A 27136-nucleotide genomic window follows, 5' to 3' on the forward strand; every position below is an offset into this window, starting at 1 on the left:
TCACTTTTCCTTTAAAAAGATAATTTGAAAAACTTTTTTTCGCATGAATACATTTATTTTTTATTTTTCATGTTCGTGTCCCATAGACTTTAAATTAGTTTGCATGTTTGCTAGAACTTTTTCCCTGTTCGAGATGTTCTGGTGCAAACTAGCTCAAGCAGCATCTTTGAAGTCTTGATTGAAATCGCTGAAGAAATTATACATACATGTACAGAATATCTTGATTGACGAAAAAGTAAATTTTTTTAATTAAATAAAGAAGTTATCAAAAATATAGTTAGCGTTTTTCTCAAGAAGAACTGAAGAAAAGGTGTCCAACCTTCTACGGCACTAGCAAAAAAGTATGACAGATGGAATGGGGCTTAAACAGGACAAAGCTTAACATCTTCTTTTTTTTTTTTGTTTGCCAGTGTCCCAACATCCTGAAGGTAGCAGATTAAACCAAATGTTTCTTCAAACGGCTATAAAGAGAGAAACATTTTTTATTCTATAGAAGTGGACTTGAACTCAAAAAAGGAAGATCTGCTATGTTATAGTAACCCTAAACATTTAAATGTTTCCTTAAGCAGTACCTTTTGCCTTCAATTTCTCATACAAAATATTAGTGCACTTTCTGTGCCTTGGCCTCATAGTTCTAAATCTGCAGTGTGAGATGATCTAAAACACTGCTGCTCCTGACTGCTAATTTCACAATTACAATAGCAAAATTAGGGGGCACACACCATGTCCACTGATGAGCTACACCACATCCCTCTGATGCATTTCACTCTGACTGAGCTTAGTCTATGACTAAGACCAGTCAGGGTGAAATGTGTTAGGGGGCATGACCAAGATGCAGGGACTGTAGCCCTAGTCTATATACACAAAAAACAGTGCAGAACAATGCATGGTAAATCAGTAACAGGGAAAAGATCAGCTGTCATGAATCCACAGGCAATACAGGTGACTAGTCCACATACCTTTTTTTTGGAACAGCTATCACTGTTTCAATCCTCTTTAAGTCTTTACCATATATATATATATCAAAATCACTTTTGTTAAATATACAATTGGTAGGGTTTACTCAAAAATGTGAATAATAAATATTCCTACAAAATGTCCAATACTTAATCGCATAGTAAGTACTACACCAGTTTTGAGCAGATAAAATAATTTGATTTCTGGCAGTTTTTCACATGCCATTTGCCTTTCTTTTGCACCAAAACACAATTTTTCCCTTTGCTTGTCTGGCGCGGTGGACGTCTTTTCCAGTTTGTGAAAGTTGCCTTCTCTCCTTTGCTCCATTCCCAGTCAGCACTGTTGGCACGGTTAGTAAGGCCTTCAAAAATAAATATAATTAATCAATTTTTATTAGGGCAAAGGATTATTATTTAACGACCTTTTGCGGTTTTAAAAGCATTAGGTTTATCACTCCTAGGTTCTAATGTTAGTAAATAAGAACCAGTATTTGCTACATGGCTTCCCTCCTCACGGACATCTGTGTTTGATGTATATCTCCTGCTCACACAGACCTTAAACAGTTCTGGACCTTAGGTGTGATACACATGCCCAAAACACTTAATCAAAGTGCAACGAACTCACTAGGAACAATTTGTAGAAGCAGAACACATAGTGCAAAACAGTTAGGTAGATTCAGAAAGAGTTAGGCCGGCTTATCAGTAGATAAGCCGACCTAACTCAGAATCTACGCCGACTTATGTTTAAGCGTATGCTCAAACAAAGATACGCTTAAGCATATCTAAGATACGACGGCTTGCGCCGTCCTATCTTAGATTGCAATATTTTGGATGGCTGCTAGGTGGCGCTTCCATTTCGGTCGGCGTAGAATATGTAAATGAGGAGATACGCCGATTCACGAACGTACGCCCGGCCGACGCAGTACTTTTACGCCGTTTACGTAAGAGATAGGCCGCGTAAAGTTAGAGCTAGGCCCTAGTGGAATAGTAATGTCAAGTATGGCCGCCGTTCCCGCGTCGAAATTCGAATTTTTTACGTAGTTTGCGTAAGTCGTCCGTGAATCGGGATTTACGTCGTTTACGTCCACGTCGAAATCAATAGGCCCGTACGGCGTACTTAGCCGCAATGCACAATGGGAAATGTAGGAGCCCCGCGCATGCGCAGTTAAAAAAAACGTAAAAACGTGAGGTAAAGCGCCATTAACGTAAAACACGCCCCCCTCAAACACATTTGAATTAGGCGCCCTTACGCCCGCCAATTCAGGCTACGCCGACGTAACTTAGCAGGCAAGAACATTGTGAATCATGTACTTGCCTCGCTAACTTACGGCGGCATAGCTTAAATTCCTTAAGCTACGCCGCCGCAAAGTTACGCGAACGTACCTGAATCTACCTAAGTGACCTTAAATATAAAACTAAGGCCACCTTGATAGGGCCAGGTTAACATACAGTACAGTTAGAGATAATCAGTCAATGAATGCAATTATAATGGTATTTGCAAAGAATAAGGTGTCCTTATGAGAGAGTAAGGAGAAGGATGAAGAAGGTGAATAGATGAGCAAGAGAAAAGAAAAGGTCGGAGGAGGGGGTGAGGGATTCCCGGGGGGGGGGGGGCATGCCTTTGTGAGTAAGCACCCAATGACTACATAAGACATGATTGCTTCATTAGGGTTCAAGCAATGAGGAATCAAGTTTAGCTAGGAGAACTGTATCTATCCCCAGCGTCCAGATTTTGGTATACTTGGGGAAATGGTCATGTAGAATAGCATATATTTTGTCATGAATCATGACACGTGTGATACAAATCTTGACCTCAAGCAAACTAAAGATTGTGGTTTTCCAGGCATCTCCCACTTTATGTCCTGGTCTGCGGTAATTGGCAAAAGAAGTTGAAACTGTGCAATAGAAATGTCTGGGGGGATGTTGATTCAGGATCCCTACAATCGGATCTGGCGCCATACATTTATCCAGCACCATGGAAAGAAGTTGAAAAACATCAGTCTAAAACCTGTAGACTTTTGGGCATGCCCACCAGACATGTAGGTGCGTTTACAGATCTTTACAGCCCTGAAAGCACGCTGGAGAATAGTTGGGTACAAATTTAGAAATGTGTGCTGAGACCAGGTATCAGCGAGAGAGGACCTTATATGCAGCAACATTCGTGGAACAAGACTTAGTAGTCAGCCATATATCGGGCCAAAAAGCATATTTTTTAAATAAAATGTTCCTATTTAACCCCATATTAACTCTTATGCCGCGTATACACGATCATTTCTCAGTATTAAAGAAAACGTTGTTTTTCAGCATGTCTAAAAAACGACGTTTTCCCAACTTCATCATTAAAACGATGTTGCCTACACACCATCGTTTTTAAAAAATGATCTAGCAAAGCGCGGTGATGTACAACACGTACGACGGCACTTTAAAAAGGAAGTTCCATTCGCCTTTGGGCTGCTTTAGCTGATTCCGTGTTAGTAAAAGACGATTCGCGCTTTTTTGTCTTTTACAGCGTGATGAATGTGCTTACTTCATTATGAACGGTAGTTTTACCATAACAAGCGCTCCCGTCTCATAACTTGTTTCTAAACATGCGCAGGTTTTTTACATCGTTTTAGCCCACACACAATCATTTTTTACAACCCGAAAAACGACATAGTTTAAAACAACGTTAAAAAATGCAGCATGTTCGGAAAAAAAAATTGTCGTTTTTCAGAACCTGAAAAACGATATGCAGCCCACATACGATCATTTTAAATTACGTTTTTTTAAAAACAACGTTTTTTTCATGCTGAAAAATGATCGTGTGTACGCGGCATTACTTTATCCTAATCAGCCCCAATTAACTTGTTTTTTCCCCTCTCCACTTAGTCATTATTTATTATGCTAATTTTGTTGTTTATTTTGTTTTTTCTAATCATTAATATTTAAAGTGGTACATGTCCCTAATGATGTCACCTTGTGACGAAATATGTAGGACATAGTCTACGTACGTGCTGTCGCCACACCTGTCCCACTGTGTACACAAGCTGTTTACTTCCATGCTTTGCTGCTTTGGATGTATGGTGAATGGAGGCTATGACAGATTTGGTGAATTCCATGCAAAACCTTTGGACTCCTTTCCATCTTTCCAACCTTTCCACCGTCAGAACAATGCCGATGACTCTTTGACTCAAGAGATCTGCACGAAAGCTAATAGGCTTCATCCCACTCTGGAAAGTGGGGGAATCCATTCTTGGTAATGAATATGTGCTACTTTGTTATCTTAAGTAATGGCAAAGTTATGGCAAAATAAACAGGGCCACAGCAGAAATGTAGAAATGACTCTGGCTCCATAGGCAGTGCATAGCTGTGAGAGCTGTGAGAGCTGCACTGGTTAAAGTTCCCCTGTTAACATCACTACTGAAGCTTTTACATGCAAAGGTAACTGTACAAACTTTACTAATAACAGCACTGATTGCAGTTTGCTGAAACACCTCTGCAAGCATTTACAGTGAATGTAAAGACATTTTTTTATGGGGGGGGGGGGGGGGTAAGTAGAATTTGGAATGGTTACAACATTTGTCAGACTTTAATTGCTGTCTGGGGATCTGGGGAGACCTTGCTGGGGAGATCCGGGCCCATTATTGATCCTGGTAACCACTGTCTATGGCAGGCGGGGAACCCTTGAAATAATTTTCATGTCATGGAGAACTCCTGCTCAATTATTACATTTATAGCTCTCTGCACATATGCGTGATCAGTAAGTTGTAAATAGAATACATAAAATAATAAAGCATGTAGTGTATCCAACATATTTGACACCCAGAGCAGATGGCAGATGGCACTCCCCTGCTCTTAATTAATAATAATTGTAAATAATTGTAGTGTCCCTTACATTGGTGGTCAGTGGAAAAGTGCCTTCTTATATTGGTAGTTGGTGTAGCGGTCCTATACATTAGTGACCAATAGAAGAGGGACCACTAAAATTAATGGTTAGCAGTAGAACACGCTTATATTGTTGGCCAATAGGAAAACAGCCCCCCTTGCAAATAGCCAATATAAATTTGATATCAGTGATTAATGGGAGTTAGAAACTCTTCATTGCTCAAGGAAGCCCTAGCAACCTCTGGAGGAACCCCAGGTTTCCACAGAACCCAGGTCTATGGTATTGAAAGTGATGGGGTGATTTTTTTAGGACATTTTTCAGTGATGAAACTTGTTATGGTGACATTTTTCTAATAGGGGTTATCTCTTTGCTTTGGAGAGCTCTCTTCTTACTTCCTGCTGTGTCCCTGGAACAGGAAATGAAGGAAAATCTCCCAAATAAAACACAAACACAAAAAAGATGGGGTTTTAACCATTCTTTAAAACTTAGCTTTACTTTATGCAGAAAGCCATGTTCACTTTGAATACCCAATCATGTGCAGGGGCATTAACAAAAATATTTTGACATTCACCCGATTGAATGACTGAAGTGATCACAGCTTCATGGTATTTAGTAAGCAAATATTCACTTTGAATAAATCTCTAGGACTTTGATCCCAATACATTCAGTTGTGTGGGGCTCATTATGTAAATTGGCACATATTGCTTAACCACTTAAGGACCGCCGCACGACTATATACGTCGGCAGAATGGCACGGCTGGGCACATGGACATATATATATATGTTCCCTTTAAGAGCCCAGCCGTGGGTCGCGAGAGCGCCGCCAGAGGCACGCTCGCGACCTGGTCCGAAGCTCCGCGACCGCTCCCGCGGGACCAGTGGACCCGATCGCCGTGGGTGGCCCGCGAACAGGTCACAGGAGCTGAAGAACGGGGAGAGGTGAGTGTAAACAAACCTCCCCCGTTCTTCACTGTGGCAATGTCAGTGATCGTCTGTTCCCTGATATAGGGAACGACGATCACTGATGTTGCGCGTCCAGCCCCACCCCCCTACAGTTAGAAACACACATGAGGTCACACTTAACCCCTAGTGGTTAACCCCTTGACTGCCATTGTAATTTTCACAGTAATCAGTGCATTTTTATAGCACTTTTCGCTGTGGAAATGACAATGGTCCCAAAATTGTGTCAAAAGTGTCCGATGTGTCCGCCATAATGTCGCAGTAATAAAGAAAAAGTCTGATCGCCGCCATTAGTAGTAAAAAAAAAATATTAATAAAAATGCCATGAAACTGTCCCCTATTTTGTAAACGCTATAAATTTTGCGCAAACCAATCGATAAACGCTTATTGCGATTTTTTTTTACCAAAAATAGGTAGAAGAATACGTATCGGCCTAAACTAAGTTTTTTTATATCTTTTTTGGGGATATTTATTATAGCAAAAATTCAAAAATAATGTTTTTTTTTCAAAATTGTCGCTCTATTTTTGTTTATATCGAAAAAATATAAAACCCGCAGAGGTGATCAAATACCACCAAAAGAAAGCTCTTTTTGTGGTGAAAAAAGCATGCCAATTTTGTTTGGGAGCCACGTCGTAAGACCGCGCAATTGTCAGTTAAAGCAAAGCAGTGCCGAATCGCAAAAAAGGAGAAGGTCCTTAACCTGCATATTGGTTCAGGTCAATATTATACGCGGGAACGACGGCCAAACTTAACATTGAGTACGCCACCATATAGCAGCTTTAACTATACGCCGGAAAAAGCCGACTAGAGATGACGTAAAAGAATGCGACGGCCGCTCGTACGTTCGTGGATCGTCAGAAATAGCTAATTTGCATACTCAATGCGGATTACGACGGGAACGCCACCCAGCGTACGCCGAAGAATTGCATCTAAGATCCGAAGGCGTACGAAGACGTACGCCTGTTGGATCTAACCCAGATGCCGTTGTATCTTGTTTTGAGGATTCAAAACAAAGATACGACGCGGGAAATTTGAAAGTACGCCGGCGTATCAGTAGATACGCCGGCGTACTCTCTTTGTGGATCTTCCCTACAATGTTTAGGACATCATAACCTGCAAATGTTGGCTATGTCTGAGGAATTAAAAACACCCTTTAAATAACTCTCCTTCAATACAAAATATGTAATATGAACACTCATGTATAATGAAACCAAACAGCACGTCTGTAGGAATAAAACCAACCTTATTGTTTCAGCAAATCCCAGAAAACTCCACCCAGGTTTTCTCTGATGTGTTTTGCCCCCTAGTGGAGACTGTTCATAGCGCAAGAGAACATGGGTGAACTATGAATGGTTACATGAACATTTACAACATTCCCACTTAAAGTGACACTAAACTCTCGTTATTAGAAAAAAAAAATCTATTTAAGGATGTATTTTTAAACCCTTCGCGCCTAAGGGTGAAACTAATCTAAACGCCTAAGCATAATTTCACAGTTTTGTAAAACCGTACATATCAACACAAACACTTTGTGCAAATTGTGCTTTCATTTGGTAGTAAATAGTTATGGATATCTCCTGATTTTCCTTTTATTATAAAAGAAAAAGCCCAAAATAGTAAAAAAAAAATTTTTTTTTTTTTTAAATATGAGCTGTATATTTCTTGTTTCTACAATAGCCTACCACCCAAGAACAACCCAAAATAAATTCTCCTGATGATCACAGCAATACCACATATGTGTTTTCTTTTGTTGTTTGTACCAGTAGCGCATACCAGAAGCAATTGTGTGCATGTTTGCCTTTTTTCCTACATAAAACTCGCTGAAATTATGCTAAATTAAAAAACAAAAATCCTGCCCAAAATTTACTGACCCTAAGCTTAACCTTTGACCCTTACTGGACCCAAACACTAACCCTTGCACTGCCCTAGATCAAACCGAATATTTGTTCTTAATTTTTTAATAATTTTTTTATTATATATTTATTTAAAACATTTTTACAAACACTTTTTTTTCTGCAAGGAGAGAGAAAGATACATTGTATCTTTCCTCTCCATTCACAGAAGGAAATAAGCACAGGGGTGGGCCTCACAGTGACTGATCACTGGGGTAGCCAATCCCGATCATTGGTACAGGGCCCAGGGCTCTCTGTGAGATCCCGGTTCTCTGTGCTGGGAGCGCACCATGTGGCACAAAAAGGGAGATACAGTACACATATATGCTGGCCCAACGGAAAAAAAGCCCAGTTCTGCGATGCCGCATATATGTGTTATGTCGGCTTGTAGGTGTTAACTCCTAAAAGTATCTTCTAAAACTCTCAGCCCCTCTCAAAGTCTCCAAATATATATGTATTTATATATATATTTTTGCTGCCTTGATGAGACTTTCTGTTAGAGGGTGTCTTTGGTCGTTCTCCATGGTCCCACTATATGTAGGAAGGTAGCCACCACTATATAAAGATATTGAACTCTCTGTTTGGGGAGAATTTAAACAAATTAAAGATTATTTAAGATATAAATGTATATTTTGGATAATATATATATACATATATATTTTAATATCATTTTATATTCTTAATATTCTAATAACATTGTGTGGTTTATATTGGGATAGATAGGGGTCATTTGATTTATAGCACAATGTATTTGTATTTAGTTAATGAGTAATTAAACTAGACATATTGGGCCAGATTCACATACATTTCCGCTATGCAGCGGCGGCGTAACGTAATCCATTTACGTTACACAGCCGCAAGTTTGCAGCGTACGTGCCTGATTCACAAAGCACTTACCTGTAAACTTGCAGCTGTGTAACGTAAATGCACTCGGCGCAAGCCCGCCCCATTCAAATGGGGCGGGCACCATTTAAATTAGGCACGTTCCTGCGCCGAACGTACTGCGCATGCTCCGTCGGGTAAATTACCCGACGTGCATTGCGCTAAATGACGTCGCACAGACGTCATTTGTTTAGACGTTAACGTAAATGGCGTCCAGCGCCATTCACGGACGACTTACGCAAATGATGTGATTTTTTTCATTTCGACGCGGGAACGACGGCCATACTTAACATGGCTTAGAACACATAGGGCTCAGCCCTAATTTTACGCGGCATATCGTGACGAAAACGACGTAAAGTTAGATCGACGGGCAGCGCGGACGTTTGGGAATCGCCGTAACTAGTCATTTGCATATTCTACGCCGACCGCAATGGCCTCGCCACCTAGCGCTGGCCTAGAATTGCATCCTTAAGATCCGACAGTGTAAGTCAATTACAGCTGTCGGATCTTAGGGCTATCTATGCGTAACTGATTCTATGAATCAGCCGCATAGTTAGGACGGGCGGATCACAGAGATACGACGGCGTATCAGGAGATACGCTGTCGTATCTCGTTTGTGAACCTGGCCCATTATCCTTGGTAAATAAATGGGAATGTTGTAGCATGTATAAAAATACCCCTAATTCCCCATGTCTTTTTACTCTATGAATAAACCCACTAGGGGGTGAAACGTGTATGAGAGATGACATGAAAAGAGTGTCCTTAGATTTTGCTGCAACAATAAAGTCATGTTCATTTTTCATGGAAGTGTGTAATTTCATGATACATGTATGAGCTTGTTTGTAGATCTCACAGATGTGAGCACCCATGGCTGAATGGTATCAGCGGCACTCCTAGGCAAGGCTGTATCCTGGCCTAGGCCAACAAGCCCAGGCCTAGGGCAGCACTTTGCAGGGGGGCAGCACGGAAAAGAGTCCCTGCCGGCTTGTGCTACACTGTTAGTGTAACACAAGCTGCTTATAATTTTGACTGTCCTATCATCCTGGACCCCAAACCTTCCCCACTGTGCTATATGTTTTCTGCTGCACCATTGGCATGGCTATATCTTCTTAGTCCTCTCTACAAAATTATCAGAAATTTGTGCTTAAAGTAGAACTATAGGCAACACTTTTTTTTTCATTTTGGATAGAGTAAGGGAGGGTTATAGCCCCTGTCAGTTTATTTTTTATCATCTCCGTCCCATTGCAGAGATTTCCCTTCATTTCCTGCCCCATAGCCAAACAAGAAAGGAGAGGAAATGTATGCAAATTAAGGGAATCCATTCCCCCCCTCCAGGCCCTAAGAACTAGTGTCCCCACTCAAAAATTTCAGGACGGGTCTTAAACAGAAAGGGGCGTGGCCTTGACAGGAAGGGGTGGCTCATATTTAAATTAGGGGGTGCATGAGTTTAGTCAGGCCTAGGGCAGCACGAAACCTAAATACACCACTGCTCCTAAGAGCAGTGTCATAACAAATATAGTCATGCCTCGTACACACGACCGAGAAACTCGTCGTAAAGGAAACATCGTTTTCCTCAACGAGGTTCTTGTCAAGTTTGATGAGATTCTTGTCAAGCTTTCTTTGCGTACACACTGTCAAGACAAAATCTCGTCGTTCTTAAACGCGGTGATGTACAACACGTACGATGGCACTATAAAGGGGAAATTCGATTTCACTGGCGCCACCCTTGGGGCTGCTTTTGCTAATCTCATGTTACTGCGTGTTAAGTAAAAGTTTGGTGAGAGGCGATTTGCGCTTTTCAGTCTGTTACGAACGCTACTTTTACTGAAGGAGCCCTCCCATCTCATACTTTATTCTTAGCATGCGCGGGTTTCTAAGCATACACACGAACGTGTTTCCCATCGTAAACCAGCCCGACGAGAACCACGACGAAAAAATTGAGACTCCCGACAAGAAAAAAGAGAGCATGTTCTCTTTTTTTCTCGTTGAGATCCACAACAGTTTTCTCGGCGAAAAACATACACACAACCGTTTTTCTCGGCAAAAAAGCTCTGCCAGCATTTTTCTTGATGGTTTTTGCTGAGGAAAACGGTTGTGTGTACGAGGCATAATATAAAGATGTTGTATTCTCATCCACATAGTACAAGTGAAGGACAATTATAAGATTTAATTTATGATTAAAAATACATGCCTATCCAAAATGACTTTCTTCCACTGAACTTCCACAGCCAATCCATCTGTTCTTTACTGAAGATATCTACAAGTGTTGCATGGTACCTGTATTGGAGCAAAAGAGGACAAACATTAACACAAAAAAGTGTAGCTCTACTAAATGTGAATGTCTTAATATAACTTTTACAACCCCAAACCTACGATGTTCATACACAAATATTTTCAGTTGCCCTATCCTACCATGGTCAGCACTATCTGGCAATAGTATGGCTCAATCTGACAGATCTAGGCATTTAAGCGGAACTCCAGGCAGATATAAAGGACACAAATGAATGCCGCTCTCATAGCCATTTAACATTTTTTAGATGCAGCTAGTAGTGTAAGCTAATGTACCTCAATTTGACCTGGTATCATCCTCTTGCAGTCGCCTAAACAATATTATATATATATATATATATATATATATATATATATATATATATATATATATATATATATAATTAGACAAAGAGGCAGGATTGGGAGCCAATTAAAAAATGCTACAAGCAATATTGTGACATGTCTACTGACATCCACTGTTTTCTGATCCGATCCTGTCTGCAAAATCCAGACTGGTGGTGGTCCTAGTTTTCCATCTGTCTGGCATAGAGGAGACTGGGACTGGGTCTGTTTCACCTCTGCTCAGTAAGCAGAGATGGACCTGTCATCTGCCTGCTCAGCGGGGATCAGCGGAGTGATCCCCTACTGAGCAAGCAGAGTCCATCAGGTGGAGGCACCCATGTTAAAGTGGCCAAAGTCTGCAGCTGCTTTACTGTCCAGTCAGATGGCTGGAAACGGACAAAGGACACCATTGTATTCTTTATCTGTAAGCAGTATCATCCATTTAGCTGTGTTGTGTGAGAGGGCTGTGTAAATCTCAGGACTGGATGAAAGAAAATTAATTTATTTGGCAAATAAAGTTCTCTGTTATACAGTATTTCACAAAAGTGAATACACCCCTCACATTTTTAATTTTTTTTTATTATTATCTATGTGACAACACTGAAGAGATGACACTTTGCTACAATGTAAAGTAGCGAGTGTGCAACTTGTATAACAGTGTAATTGTGCTGTCCCTTCAAAATAACTCAACACACAGTCATTAATGTCTAATCCGCTGGCAACAAAAGTGAGTACATGCCTAAGTGAAGATGTCCAAATTGGGCCCAAAATGTCAATACTTTGAGGGGTCACCATTATTTTCCAGCACTGCCTTAACCCTCTTGGGCATGGTGTTCACCAGAGCTTCACAGGCTGAGGATGCCCTACATATGCTTAATTTGGGTTTAGGTCTGGAGAAACGCTTGGCCAGTCCAACACCTTTACCCTCAGCTTCTTCATTTACCTGCCTTTCTTTCTTCAGCCAATCAATTATCAATTGTTAATTAAAGTCTAATTTCCAAAAAAGTGCTAAAAGACAGGCTTTTTATGATAGAAGAAACTGTAAGGTAGCCCATAGATAATACCATTTTCTTTTGTTCAAGTAGGTTGAACTAAAAAAAAAAACTGACTTGATTCCCCCATCTACACAGACTCCCCCCCCCCCGTTATAATATACTGATCAGTGCTGCTAGCTACAGCCTACAGAACTTAAGCAAGGACAATCTGACAGGGCTGTTGAACAGAGGTCAATTGGTATATCAACTCTGCAGAATCGCCCTGCCTATTCATGGTTCAAAATTTCCTCCAGTCCCTGCTGAACCAGCTTAATTTCAATCCACATTATGTAGAGCTGGCTAAGCTTTTTCTTTCATAGATGCCTGTCAGCCATTTTTTTTGTTTGTGTACACTGAGCTGTGCAGTTCAATTTACAGTTTTTGCTCGATTCTTTACCAAGACAAAGTAACTCCTATGCGTAAGTGGTCAAAGACCCTAAACCCTGAAGAAAGACCAGGAAAAGATTGAAGCAACAGAAGGGATCACAAATATTACAGAGCTGGAGGGGATCACCCTGGTCAGTAAGTCTGCCATAATGTGACAACATGCCGTGCAAACAATCACATTATGGCTAAAAAAATTTGGGGGTCAAATATATATATATATTTTTTTGTTGGTTTACTTCCACTTTAAGCTTTGTATAATCAAATTTTATGACAAGCTGCATCCAACGTTTCTCAGTATTTCATTTGCAAAAGTTCTGCATTGTGTACATTATTTATAAAACTATAAACTTGACTTAGGTGGATGTCATAACTGAAGGCTTATTTCACAAAAGATCTAATAATTCAGAAAGTAGAGCAGTGTTCTTACTGTTCCTGACATATCCGGGCTGCGGTGATCCATGTGGCCTTCTGCTCAGTGATGTGTTTGTAGCAGCTGCTGTCATGTGGAGTCCAGCCAAATGGACATTTTGTTGCCTGAAACATATACAATTTATAATTAATAGAAAAATGGCTTCTTTCCAGGAAACTGGCTCAACCACCTTAGCCTGAGCACAGCTGAAAAACAGAGCTTATGTGAAACCACAATGTGGAAACTGCTTTAATATGACCATATTGTGTTTAGCTGGGGATGCAACTCTAGGAAAAGGCTGTTAATTACTAGAAATCCTAAACCATAAATACATCAAAACAGAGGAAGAAAGAAACCCACCACACACCCACTCTCATCCTTTGAAGATATTTTGTTATAACAGTTTTTTTTGCATAACTTTAAGCTTTGAAATATTACAAAATAACAGATTGATAAACAGGTCACACAATAGAGAAATCTTTTTCAACCAGGGTGCCCGTGCACCCTGGGATGTCCTCTAGGTTCTTCAAAAATGCCTAAACATTGCCCCAAATTGCCCAAAATTTGTCAACAAGCCAGCAAGTGGATCAAGCCTGCCTTTTTTGTAACACACGCCACAGGTTTTTATTATGCAGCATTACAACCTTGGGCACCGTGGGAGCCAGCTGCTGGCATCCTAATAACCAATGTTGTAATTGGTTGACAAGAAGGACGTCAGACGCCTGAATCCTTGTTTGCCTCTGCCCTACCCCTCCCCATCAGCACTGGGGTAAAGTTAGCTGAGTAAAGGAGAGAAAATGAGAAAGAAGAGGAATGAGGGAAAACTAGTCAATACTAGTGTGCAAACGTGTATTATTTTAGGAGTATGTTGGGTGTCCTACATATGTGGAAGTTGCTGCGTTATGTAAAACTACTTGTTTTTTTCTTTGCACCTTAGAATGGGATGCCTGGACGTTATGTGGAATTATAAAGGGTGCCTTTGCCTGAAAAAAGTTTGGGAAACACTGCAAAAGAGTTTACAGGGCAATGCCGTATATTATGAGAATGCCTGTACTTATGCCAGGTCTTTACTTAAAATTGATTATTCCTTATCATGCCAAGCTGGATGCAGCCCTATCTGTGGCTTAACTGTAATCATTTCAGCCCATATAGCTGCTATGAGGCCAAGCTGGTGGGGGGACAGGCCATAGTAGGGAGAATATCCAGGCAGATTAAACATGTAAAATCTAAATGTGAAAATATCAAAGATTCTGTACTATGATATGAAGGTTCAGAGACGTTACAGTGTACGCTGACCCCATGTAAAGTCTCCCATCTAGAAGAGCTGACATCTAATGCACAGAAGGAGTACGCAAAGTTACCAACTAGTCCCAGCTGTCTTGCTTTCTATGTTCATCAAGCAGCATTACTACTGGTTGGCAGTTCAGCAAAGTCTTCTTCACATAATTGTGGATTTATTGCCTCTGCATTTACCCCTGAAATCTTGACACAGTCTTCCTGGGGCTCCATAATGCCCACAAGTTGTACCACAGGGTGCATTAGTAATTGTGTGCAGGAGACTACAAAATGTAATAATATAATATAGTTATTATTATTGCTGCTACAACTTTCTTTTTTCAACTACCGGATTACCTTTTTCAGCACTTGCTAAGGAAGTGGAAGGGTGGGAGGCTTTCGAATTTCCACCAAGATCCTAAGATTTTACAAGTTGTTCATAGCACTAGTCTCTAGTTATGTACCGACAGCTCTCCTTCTACCTCAAAATGATTTATAAATGTATTATGTTAAGATTAAAGACAGTATTATCTGAGCAACAGTTATACCCCTGAGCCCTTTCCAGTATGTTTTGCAATTCTGTATATCCTAATTAAAGTACAGTTATTTTAAGCATCTAGTAAATTGTAAGGTTAATCAAAGATTTGTTTATTAGTCAAATCCAGGCATTTTAAGCTTTCTGAGGCTTTCTAAAACTGTGGAATAGGGTCCTCTGAATTGGGATATTCCAGAAGTGGAAGATTACATAATATCTCATAATATATGACATTAAAGTTTCCAATTAAAAAAAAAATAACACTTATCTTATTATAATTCCTCATATTTAAAATGAAAAAGAATAGGTGTAAAGTACAGAAAAGTAGAGCAACCATTCAGAATTCAGCAATGACCCGACTTCAGTAAACTGAAATCTGATTGGCTGTTATTTATTGTTACAATCAACATAGCTTCTATGTGCCTTATCCCTCTTCCCTAAGTAAAACCTCTAGGTCCCAAAATATAACAACACATGTTGACATTTATTACCCCGGGCAAACTAAAACCTACAAAAATCTCCATGAACAAAATGCTGGTATAAAGTGGACCATGCCACTAGCTTACCCAGAAATGACCCAAATCACTTTCCTCACCCCCAAAAAAACTTTGGAAACATCACAAACCTTTTAGCAAAACATCACAAACCTATTTATGAACCTGCAATGTTTAGTTTCCTCTAAACCGCTATAACAACATAAAGAATCATTAGTACCTTGGCATTAGCTCCCCATATGTTCCATGATATACCATCACACTGGTAAAGCTGTTGGCTCTTATCATCAAAATGCAGGAGTCCTTTTAAATCTGGAGTACACTTCTTAGGAAAGGTCATTCCTTTTTCCTACAAAGACATCATAGAAAACTGTCAAAATTAGATTTTAATAATTAGAGTTTAGTAAATAAATAAATATATTTTAAACTAATGCTACACCTAAAGCATAACTAAAAGAAATGGGTTTATTGTTGCGGAGAGAATGGACTTTCTAGGCACCAATGGTTGACACAAAATATAGAATTTATTGATACAATCCCAAAATGGGTAATGAACGAATATTACAGTACATATAAAAAATACATTTTAAAAAACACATAAATTGTCACAGAACATTCCTATGATACTAAAACAATGAGAATAAATCCACTGAAACCAATACAAGTCCACTAAGGACAGCAACGTGGGTTGATGACCAGCGTAATTGTTAGTAGACGTAATTTTCCATGAGCTCTACATGTTTCGCAGTTGAGTGCTTCTTCAGGAGCTATAGATATTCATCCACGGTGATGGATAGGGTTAATGTTATATTTAAATTATATAGGCTGGATCAAAGGGTAGAATGTCCAAGCAATAATGGTGGTTTAGATAGATGGATCCAAGTATATAGTGCAGCAAACTAGGAGCTGATCAAATTAGTAAACAGATATACTGATGCAGATATTAGCCTGCATACATGGAAGTGAGGGAAAAAATCCCATAAGAGGATATCTCCCCAACACCACAAGCTTTTTTCAACATGATGGCTGATATTTGACACCCATCCAGTTTACTGCAGCACCTTTGACATTCCTGATCTCTGTCTGCAGGGATTTCTTTCAATTCCCTGCTCTTATGGGATTTTTTCCCTCACTTCCATGTATGCAGGCTAATATCTGCATCAGTATATCTGTTTACTAATTTGATCAGCTCCTAGTTTGCTGCACTATATACTTGGATCCATCTATCTAAACCGCCATTATTGCTTGGACATTCTACCCTTTGATCCAGCCTATATAATTTAAATATAACATTAACCCTATCCATCACCGTGGATGAATATCTATAGCTCCTGAAGCACTCAACTGCGAAACATGTAGAGCTCATGCAAAATTACGTCTACTAACAATTACGCTGGTCATCAACCCACGTTGCTGTCCTTAGTGGACTTTTATTGGTTTCAGTGGATTTATTCTCATTGTTTTAGTATCACAGGAATGTTCTGTGACAATTTATGTGTTTTTTAAAATGTATTTTTTATATGTACTGTAATATTGGTTCATTACCCATTTTGGGATTGTATCAATAAATTCTATATTTTGTGTCAACCATTGGTGCCTAGAAAGTCCATTCTCTCCGCAACAATAAACCCGTTTCTAATAGTATCTAGGACGTGGCACTGCAGTACTTTAGGACACCCATAGTCCATCCTATGGTTTGTGTACCTCAAATATTTTTCAAATTCTAAAGCAGAAGAAGCAATTTTCTTCTGAATGTATAGTGATCCTTACATGCGTAGCTCAGTGTACATTCTAGGCATGGCTTTTGTGCTGGAAGCATGTGTGCATGCATGGTAAAGATTGGGCGGCGACCAAGGTGTGACAAGGGAGAGCGTGAGTGCTGCATCATTCAAGTGTCACTTTGGCAAGTAAGGTAAGTCTGAACATTATAAAAAGTTACCACCCACAACATTGTGGACTTTAGTCCCACTTTGATGGCCTGAGTTGATGGGTTCACTTTCAGCTAGTTTTGCAGTCCTTTACAAGTCTATAGAAATGCAAAACCCATCTGAAGCAAGTCAATTACAGGTCAAAAGGATGTCAACTGCAGGTCAAATACACCGGTCAATGAATTCTTAATGATTTTAGAAGCATCTCAAACTATCAAACCAATCCCATCATTTCAAAAGCCAGCGAAGCAGGACCTAAGTGGGGAAGAGATAAAACAGCAGACAGCAGTATGAACTAACCATATTTTGTATTTTGCCTATCACATGTATTACAAAACTCAGTAAATAATATTGTAAAAAAACAGCCACATACCTGCTTAGCAGTATCGGAAGATATGGCCCTGTCTGACTGTGGAAGTTCTGTGTTTTGTGCAGGAACTTTTATTCTCTTCTGGCCATGACTCCTTACTAATAACTTGGCTGTCTGGGTTGAGTTAAATGATGGCTTTTCTTCTTCCACTTTAAGTGACACCATACTGTGATACTACATACAAGGCAAAAATGTGTTGCTTGTAAGAAATAATTAACAGTTTATGTAATGCACATCAGTTTACCTAAGGCATAGTACTTTAAGTAAACTTTGAAACCCACACTGAACTAATTTGTATCACCCTCTCCATCCTCAGCTGCATACTTACCTAGTTATGGTAGGTAAGTTCAGCCATGTCCTGCTGTAATGTTTACTTCTTGCTGCTAGTCCTTTTCTTCCCCCTACTTACTCATAAGTGTGAAAACTCTCATGCCTCGTACACACGACCGTTTTTTCCCGTTGGATAAAAAAATGACGGGTTTCCCGATGTAATTCCTCTCAAGCCTGCCTTGCATACACACGGTCACACAAACGTCCGGTGAACGAAGTTCGATGCTTCCGAGCATGCATCGAATTGTTTCCGAGCATGCATGTTTTTTCCCGTTGGAAAAACAAACAGACGAACGGGTTTCCCGCCAGGATTTTTTTCCTGACGGGAAAAAAGAGATCCTGCTCTCTTTTTTTGTCCGGCAGTTTTCCCGTCTGAAAAACTGCGACTGAGCATACACACGGCTGGGGTTCACGGCCAAAAGCTCTCATCGCAGGTTTTACAACAGGAAACCCAGTCATGAGTACGAGGCAATAGAGTTCTATGGGGATTTCTTCAGTCTATGAAAAGACACACAGTCCGTGGAAAAAAGAACCAGCTGGGCAGGGGTAAATATCATAGCTAGATGTGGCTAGACTGGGTACCAAAACTAGGAATGTATGTAGCTGAAAGAGGGGAAGAGTGGGTTAGATCAGCTTATTGTATATGTAGATCAACTGTTATATGTTTTCATGTGTATAACTTGTAATATTTAGCTGTCACTTACTTGATAAATAGTATCAGTTCCTTTGTTGTATACAAATGAAGGCTTAACCTGAAAAAAGAAAGATAAAACAGATTTTCTGTATATGAATAGGCTGGATTACGGCAAGGCATGCCAAGATGTGTATACATATTACAGCAGTGTCTTCTGAATGATCGCTGCACTAATGTACCACAGGCACTTCCTGTCATAGGATGACATGGCTCTGTCCCTGTCACCTAGTTGTTCTTCAGTGTTGTCACCCTGTCCCACAGGCTTCTGATGAAGGGACATTATGCAGGCATGGTTCACTATCGTCATGTCAAGAAACATGCAGCACTAATATGCAGCACTTAATAATACAACAATTAGTTAATGAAAGAGTCCATATGGCATAGATGCCGAAAGATGGAAATCCCTGCACCAACTTCGGTGTGATAGATAGATAGATACACACGGCACCATTGTGATTATGCCTTGCAAAGGCATAAAAAAATATCATAGTGCAGTAGGTTCTTAAAACTCACTATTCAATTTATTCGATGCAAATGCACACTCACGTGTATACAGTCAAATTGCGCTTCAAAAGCAAATTCCAAAATGGCATCATGCGTAAACCTAATGCCTTTGCCAGGCAAATATCATCAGCAATGAATGAAGATACCTGTTAAGGTGACGGTTACTGTAGATATTTATGGTTGTCTGTTAAGCACCTTTCTTCCTAAAGCCCATTAGGACTAATCCATGTTATGTGTGGTACAGCTCCTTGGACAGAGGTCTGTTCTTAATTAAAAACAAGGCGTGATTGACCATTCTGTAGAGGGTTCATTCCCTCTGGTAAGGAGATTTACCTACTCACAGTGGTGCCGTGTGTATCTATCACACTGAAGTTGGTGCAGGGATTTCTATCTTTCAGCATCTATGCCATATGGACTCTGTCATGAACTAATTTTTGTATTATTAAGCGCTGGATATTATCTGGATATATGTTTTTAATTTGGAGTCAACAAATTGATGCTGGCTGCTGATCTGTTTTATGTGTGTTTTAGTGTGGATAGTTTCACTTATATGTCAGGAAACCTGCTCTGAGAAATGAAATGTACCCATCGCTTAAGTACATGTATGTAGTATTGCATGGCTGCAAAGAAGCTGGAAGAGATCGGGGAAGAGATCGATAGCACTGAGATACAACAAAATGATGAAAAAGGGTAAAAACATGTCATGCAATGCTTTAGCAAACTAAATGTCGTTGAGATACGGTTTATAACTGTTTTAAAAGATAAGTGCACTTTTACAACCTTTGCAGCAATGAACCAAATAGTACTTAGGCCGGCCATACACAGTTTGAATCTCGGCGGGTTCAGCAGGAACCATTCGAACCATTAATGGGCAGGGTGAATGTACCAAGTTGATCGATTAATCAACATGGGTACAGCCAGCCTGCCGGATTCTCTTGCAATTATCACTAGCAGCTGCCATAGCTGCTAATGATAATCACTGTCTTCTCCCGGTGGGGGGCTTCCCCTGCCCACCCCTGCTGCCCCCCTCCCTTCTGTTCGGCAGGAGGCATTCCCCTGTCAGCACTGTCTGTGCTGATAGGGGAATCATGTGAATTTCTTTCCTGCAACCCGTGGTTGTAGGAAAGAAACCTGCACCGTGTATGGCTGGCCTGAAGACTTTTGGACTAGGACTATTGTTCACACCTCTCTAGTGGTACATGTCTCCTACCATCCCCCTCTTCCAGTGCTGCAGTCTTCGCGCTAGTCTCTTCAATGTTTGACACTTATAGTAATGTCAAATATCTTTGTCCCCAACAGTGCAATGAGTTTTTTTCCTCTGACCCTTATGTTACTACTGAGTCCTATAGTGATGTAAAGGTCAGAGTATGGACACAAGAATCCAACACTCCCTGAAGTGTTGAATGCTGAATAGACTGGCTGTTAATACAGCAATGAAATGGAGGGGACGTAGAAGACATTTTTTCCAGCTTTTCACTTTAACTTGAATTGGTCCTTTTAAAGAGACACTACTGCTTTTTTCTTTGCAGGGCAAAATGACAATGTCTCTGCAAAGGGCCTTTTTAAATACCCACACTTTGAATAACATACAGAATATCTCCATGTGGCATATATCTTACAATAAACAGAGAACCAACAATTGTTACATACAACTTAGTATTACAGTAGTGAGACACCTAGTGGCAGAACTTCAATTTATCATGCCTCTATAGGGCACCCCCTAACCCCCTTATACCTACCTTGCCTGCTCTCCCTCACTGTTCCTGACACAATTGGAAACACTCCTAGCTTTCTGTGCATGGGGGAGCATATGCTGCTCCCCTGTCACAGTACTCTAGTGTGGCATCCAATCCTTGGGTGTAGGTACTGTCAAATGAACATGGGATTGACCTCACTGTTTCCCCAGGTTGCCTACACTTCTGATTTCAGTGCTTGTAGTGATGGAGGAAGAAATGGCAAGGGAGCCCAGGCAAGGTGACTATAAGAGGTGAGGGGGGCCCTTTACAAGGATATTGTCAATTTGACCTGCATGGGCAAGGTGAGTGATTCTTTAAGCAATACAGATTTGTCATCAACCTACCACAGCCTTCTGACGAAAAAAAAGTCCTTATCACACTGATGAGGCTGCCACTCTGATGATGTGGCTTTTTTCTCCAGTTAGTATTCATCCAGTGTTAAATGATAGTGCAGTAGAGTCTAATAGAATAAAGCCTGACTGACTCACAATGCAGGTTCTCGCTCTCTTAGCCTGAATCCTGGTCTACGGCATAACATAGGAAGCTAATATAAAGAAAGATTTAGGTACCTAAACTAACTGCATCTAAATTACTTTTGTTTAAAGAATATTTAACTGGATTAGATGATGATATTTTATATCTTCCTGGAGTACAGTTTTAAGAAGTTTGTTTGACTTACTCTATTAATTTTAATGACAGTCTTGATTCATTGTTTTTATTTTATTGGCTAATATAGTTAAACAATTATTTATTTTTTGTTCCCAGTCTCTCTTTTTATTTTTGTATCATCTATATACTTAGTACATTTTGTTTATTAAAACTATAGGCGTAGTTTTGACTTAAAAAAAACTTTTCATACATTTTCATTTAAAAAAAAGCTTACAAGCAGTTAAAATGCATTTAATAATGTGAAGTGATAGTAGAGAACTTACCTTAGTGCTGCTATTTTTACTTAACACTACAATCTGTACACAGGCTGTATAAATAGGCTGTTAGAATTAAATTTGCAAGTTGTGCTGAACTAAAATTAATGGGCTGTAAGATGCCAGCAGATTTACTACATTAGGGCGTTCTGTTTAAGCGTAAACGTGAACCTTGTCATTAACCGCCTAAGGCAAACTCCGATATGTCTATGGATAATTGGAAATAATTTTACTATTTGGGTGCTGGGCATTCCAAATCATATTGCGACATTTGGGCATTATCTCGTATAATTAGTGTGCAAGTCAAACATTTCCCTTGGGTGCCTATTAAAATACTTTAAAACCCAAGTTTCAATTGCTGTGGAAATTGCATGTTGTGTCCAGATTTTACATTGCTTGGAATGCAGGATTAGTTTTTACTGCTTACTTTGTAGACTCCAACAATGCAAATGACTAGTGGAGCATGGTGTGTGTATATATATATATATATATATATATATATATATATTATAATGCAAGTTTTAGGCAGGTGTGAAATTTTATTGCAAATTAAGAATGCTTTCAGAAACAGAAGTGTTAATAGTTTATTTTTAATAATTAACAAAATGGATAATAAATGAACAGAAGAGAGATCCAAATCAAATCAAAATTTGGTGTGACCACCCTTTGCACTCAAAACAGCGTGAATTCTTCAAACATCTTGGAGAATTAACCACAGATCTGTGGATTTAGGCTGCCCATGCACAGTTGAGCCTTTTTTCCCAGTCAGAGGTGTGGCTTTTGGTTGCAATTCTTCTATGAAGACTGCTTCTGACCCCACTTCTCTAGACAGTTAAAGGATGTAACTGGGTCCCACAGATTTCTGCCATTTCTGTGCTGATGGCACTGCTGGACGTTTTCCCATGTCAAAGGGTAGTAAGCACGATGTGGCCTCGTACACACGACCCGTTTCCTCGGCAGAATTCAGCTTCCGACCGAGTTTCTGGCTGAATTCTGCCGAGGAAACTGGTCGTGTGTACACTTTCGGCCGAGGAAGCCGACGAGGAGCTCGGCGAGGAAATAGAGAACATGTTCTCTATTTCCTCGTTGTTCAATGGGAGCTCTCGCCCCGCCGAGCTCCTCGGCGGCTTCAGTGCTGAACTGGCCGAGGAACTCGATGTGTTTGGCACGTCGAGTTCCTCGACCGTGTGTACGAGGCTTGTGTCTTTCCTCTGCTTTATTAAGTTTCCTTGGCTGACCACTGCATCTACGGTCCTCAACATTGCTTGTTTTTGTGCTTCTTTAAAAGAGCTTGAACCGCACATCTTAAAACCCCAGTCTGCCTTGAAATCTTTGTCTGGGAGAGACCTTACTGATGCAGTATAACTACCTTCTGCCTTGTTGCTGTGCTCAGTATTGCCACGGTGTATGACCTGTGACATGAAACTCTTCCGCAAGTAGCAGCGTTTGGCTGTTCCTCACCCAGTTTTAAGCCTCTTACACAGCGGTTTGGTATAATTGGTTTATCATACACCTAACTCCTATCTTTTGAAGCCAAAGGGTAGCAACACCAAATACTGATATGATTTTATTTATTTTTTCTTCCGCTCACTTTGCATTTTGTAAATTGATAAAAATAAACAATTAAAATATATATTTCTTAAAGCATTTCTACTTTACAGCATTTCTTCACACCTGCCTAAAACTTTTGTATAGTATGTATGCATGGGTGTTTGTGTGTGTGTATATATATATATATATATACTATGGGGCAGATCCACAGAGATCTGCACCCGCGCAGCGTATCAGAGATACGCTACGCCGCCGTACCTTACCTGGCTTTAGTTCGAATCCTTAAAGATTTTGCGCCGTAAGTTACGGCGGCGTAGTCTATCTCTAGCGGCGTAACGGCGCGTAATTCAAATCGGCGATTAGGGGGCGTGTTTCATTTAAATGAAGCGCGTCCCCGCACCGAATGAACTGCGCATGTGCCGTCCCTAAATTTCCCGCCGTGCATTGCGCTAAATGACGTCGCAAGGACGTAATTTTTTTTAACGTGAATTACGTCCATCCCGATTCACGGACGACTTACGCAAAAATAAAAATAAATTTGAATGAAACGCGGGAAGGACGGCCATACTTAACATGGCAAGTCTAACTATACGCCGCAAAACAGCAGCTTTAACTATACGCCGGAAAAAGCCGACTAGAGATGACGTAAGAGAATGCGACGGCCGCGCGTACGTTCGTGGATCATCGGAAATAGCTAATTTGCATACTCGGCGCAGAAAACGACGAGAACTCCACCCAGCGGACGCCGAAGTATTGCATCTAAGATCCGAAGGCGTACAAAGCCATACGCCTGTCGGATCTAACCCAGATGCCGTTGTATCTTGGTTTGAGGATTCAAACCAAAGATACGATGCGGGAAATTTGAAAGTACGCCGACGTATCAGTAGATACGCCGGCGTACTTTCTTTGTGGATCTGCCCCTATATGTGTATTTAAACTGTAATTTAGAATACATTTCAGACAGGAACCATCAAGAATAAATAATGAATATTCACTGTCTTTTTGAGTTCACCACTTCCTGCAGCAAACAGGAAGATGTAGAAAGATACCTGGCAGCCTACAAAGACTAATGCCGCGTACACACGACCGGTTTTCGGGTTCTAAAAAATGACGTTTTTTTTTTATGTCATTAAAAAACTATCGTGTGTGGGCTTCAGAGCATTTTTCGGGTTCTGAAAAACGGTGTTGTACGTCACGGCGCTTTGCTAGATTTTTTTTTCACGATCATGTGTAGGCAAAACCATTTTAATGATCAAGTTGAAAAAAATAAAAAATTTTCTAGAGCCTGAAAAACGTTGGGCCAGATTCAGAAAGAATTACATTGCGCAGCGGCGGCGTAACGTATCCCATTTACGTTACACCGCCGCAGGTTTACAGCGTAAGTGCCTGATTCACAAAGCACTTACCTGTAAACTTGCGGCGGTGTAACGTAAATCCGCTCGGCGCAAGCCCGCCTAATTCAAATGGGGCGGGCACCATTTAAATTAGGCGCATTCCCGCGCCGAGCGTACTGCGCATGCTCCGTCCGTCAAATTACCCGACGTGCATTGCGCTAAATGACGTCGCAAGGACGACTTACGCAAACAACGTGAAATTTTAAATTTCAACGCGGGAACGATGGCCATACTTAACATTGCTTAGACCACCTAGGAGGCAGCCTTAACTTTACGACGCGTATCGCTACGGAAACAACGTAAATTTAAAACGACGGGCATCGCGGACGTTCGTGAATAGCCGCAATTAGTCATTTGCATATTCTACGCCGACCGCAATGGCCTCGCCACCTAGCGGCCGGCCTAGAATTGCAGCCTAAGATCCGACAGTGTAACACAAGTTACACCTGTCGGATCTTAGGGCTATCTATGCGTAACTGATTCTATGAATCAGTCGCATAGATACGACAATCGTATCTCAGAGATACGACGGCGTATCAGGAGATACGCCGTCATATCTCTTCTCTGAATCTGGCCTGTTGTTTTTTACAACCCGAAAAATGATCGTGTGTACGCGACATTTAGTATACATTCACAGCAGTCCCTGTCCTCAAGGAGCTTACATAAATCCTTTATTTCTCTCTTTTTTTTAGTGTATAATGGGCCATATTCTTAAACAAGTTATGCCGGTGTATCTACTGATACACCGGCGTAAATCAAATTTCCCGCCGGCGTATCATTATTTTGTATTCACAAAACAAGATACGCCGGATTTAGGCTAGGATTTGACTAGTGTAAGTCACTTACACTGTCGGATCCTAAATGTAATTCGCCGCCGGCCGCTAGGTGGCGTTTACGTTCAGGTCTCATTTGTTTATGCAAATGACCCTGATACGCCGATTCCCGAACGAAATCGCATCCTGTAACCGCCGCTAACGTCGTTTGCGTAAGCGTAAGGTTACCCCTGCTATATGAGGGGTAACCTTATGCCAGTCCCACGTATGCCATGTTAAGTATGGCGTCGGGTCTGCGTCGTCTTTTCCCGTCGGGTACGTCGTTTTACTAAGTCGTTCTTGAATACGACTTTACGTCAATGACGCACATGTTGGCGTCATTGACGTTTTCCGCCGAGAACTGGAGCATGCGCACTGGGCTATTTTTAGCCCGGCGCATGCGCAGTTCGATCGAAACGGGGGCGCGCTTAATTTAAATACAAGCCGCCCCCTTGGAATTACGCGGGGATACGCCGGGCCAATTACACTACGCCGCCCCAAACTACGGAGCAAGTGTTTGGGGAATACAGCACTTGCTCCTGTAAGTTGGGGCGGCGTAGTGTAAATGGCTTACGCTACCGCCGCGGGAAAACTACAAGAATCTGGCCCAATTTTACTAAATGTAGAAGCGCGTCAGCACAATAATGCAACATGTTCTATGTATTTTAGTGCACACAAATGGGTGTAAATTATTAACATAGGACAAACTGCAGATTGCCTTAGGCCATAAGTTAGTACATTATGGATATATGCAGAGCAAGCAGAAGTTATTGTTTATGTCATCCAAATGTATAATGAAGCATGTATTCTTTCTTATTTAGTTATAGTTTAGGTATGATTCTTATTTATTTATAGTTCTTACAGATTTTCCATTTCCAATAACCCGAAGTCTCTTCTTTCCAGTTTGTACAAGACTCATATCTTCAGGTAGATCTCCTTTAATTCCCCCATCTGTCTTCTTCATATCAGGAAGTGGAACTTCTGCTAGACCAATGCTGCAAGTGCTCCATTTTGGTTGGGAGGTGCAGTTTTGTAGACGTTCTCCAGCATTCTTTTGACAAATACCTAGTGAAAATAAAGTAGGCACTAAGCAGAGCACTGTTTGCACGTAACACACATCTAAATCTTTACAGTGAACTTCTTTTATTTGCTCTCTTCTGGTGTGCTAAACTTACTATTGAAAGTGTTTTGGTAAATCTGTTCAATTAGTGCCAAAAATACCTGTTGATTTTCCTAGAAATCATGTGAGCAGATAACTTCCTGTGCTCTTTGTCTATGTACAAGGCGGGGTACAAGTAGGGGTAACGGAGATGAGTAGGAAATTTGAGATGAGGAGAGGTCTGTGTCAGAAATGAAATAGGCAGGGCTGACAACACATTCTGAGCTGTGTTGTCATGCCAAAGAGGAAGGTTTAATTCTGGCACACCAACATTTTTCTGTATACTTTGTTTAACCACTTAACCCTCGGACCATATTGCTGCCCAAAGACCAGAGCACTTTTTGCGATTCGGGACTGCGTCGCTTTAACAGACAATTGCGCGGTCGTGCGCGTTCTTTTGGTGGTATTTGATCACCTCTGCGGTTTTTATTT

At 40.7% G+C, this 27136-nt stretch overlaps 1 protein-coding gene across 1 annotated transcript in view; it reads right to left on the reverse strand.

The window, feature by feature from the left end:
- Positions 1–220: 220 nt before the first annotated feature.
- Positions 221–27136, reverse strand: part of FREM1 (FRAS1 related extracellular matrix 1) — a 213905-nt gene continuing 186989 nt past the window's right edge. The window contains exons 31-37 of the mRNA XM_040358513.1: positions 26408–26610; positions 18636–18683; positions 17605–17775; positions 15524–15652; positions 13018–13124; positions 10748–10833; positions 221–1318 (exon numbers count right to left, since the gene is read on the reverse strand). Coding sequence (XP_040214447.1) covers positions 1125–1318; positions 10748–10833; positions 13018–13124; positions 15524–15652; positions 17605–17775; positions 18636–18683; positions 26408–26610 — 938 coding nt within the window. The 3' untranslated portion in view covers positions 221–1124. The remainder of the gene's footprint in view (positions 1319–10747; positions 10834–13017; positions 13125–15523; positions 15653–17604; positions 17776–18635; positions 18684–26407; positions 26611–27136) is intronic.

The sequence above is a fragment of the Rana temporaria genome, chromosome 1, assembly GCF_905171775.1.
Source record: "Rana temporaria chromosome 1, aRanTem1.1, whole genome shotgun sequence".
Taxonomy (NCBI): Eukaryota; Metazoa; Chordata; class Amphibia; order Anura; family Ranidae; genus Rana; species Rana temporaria.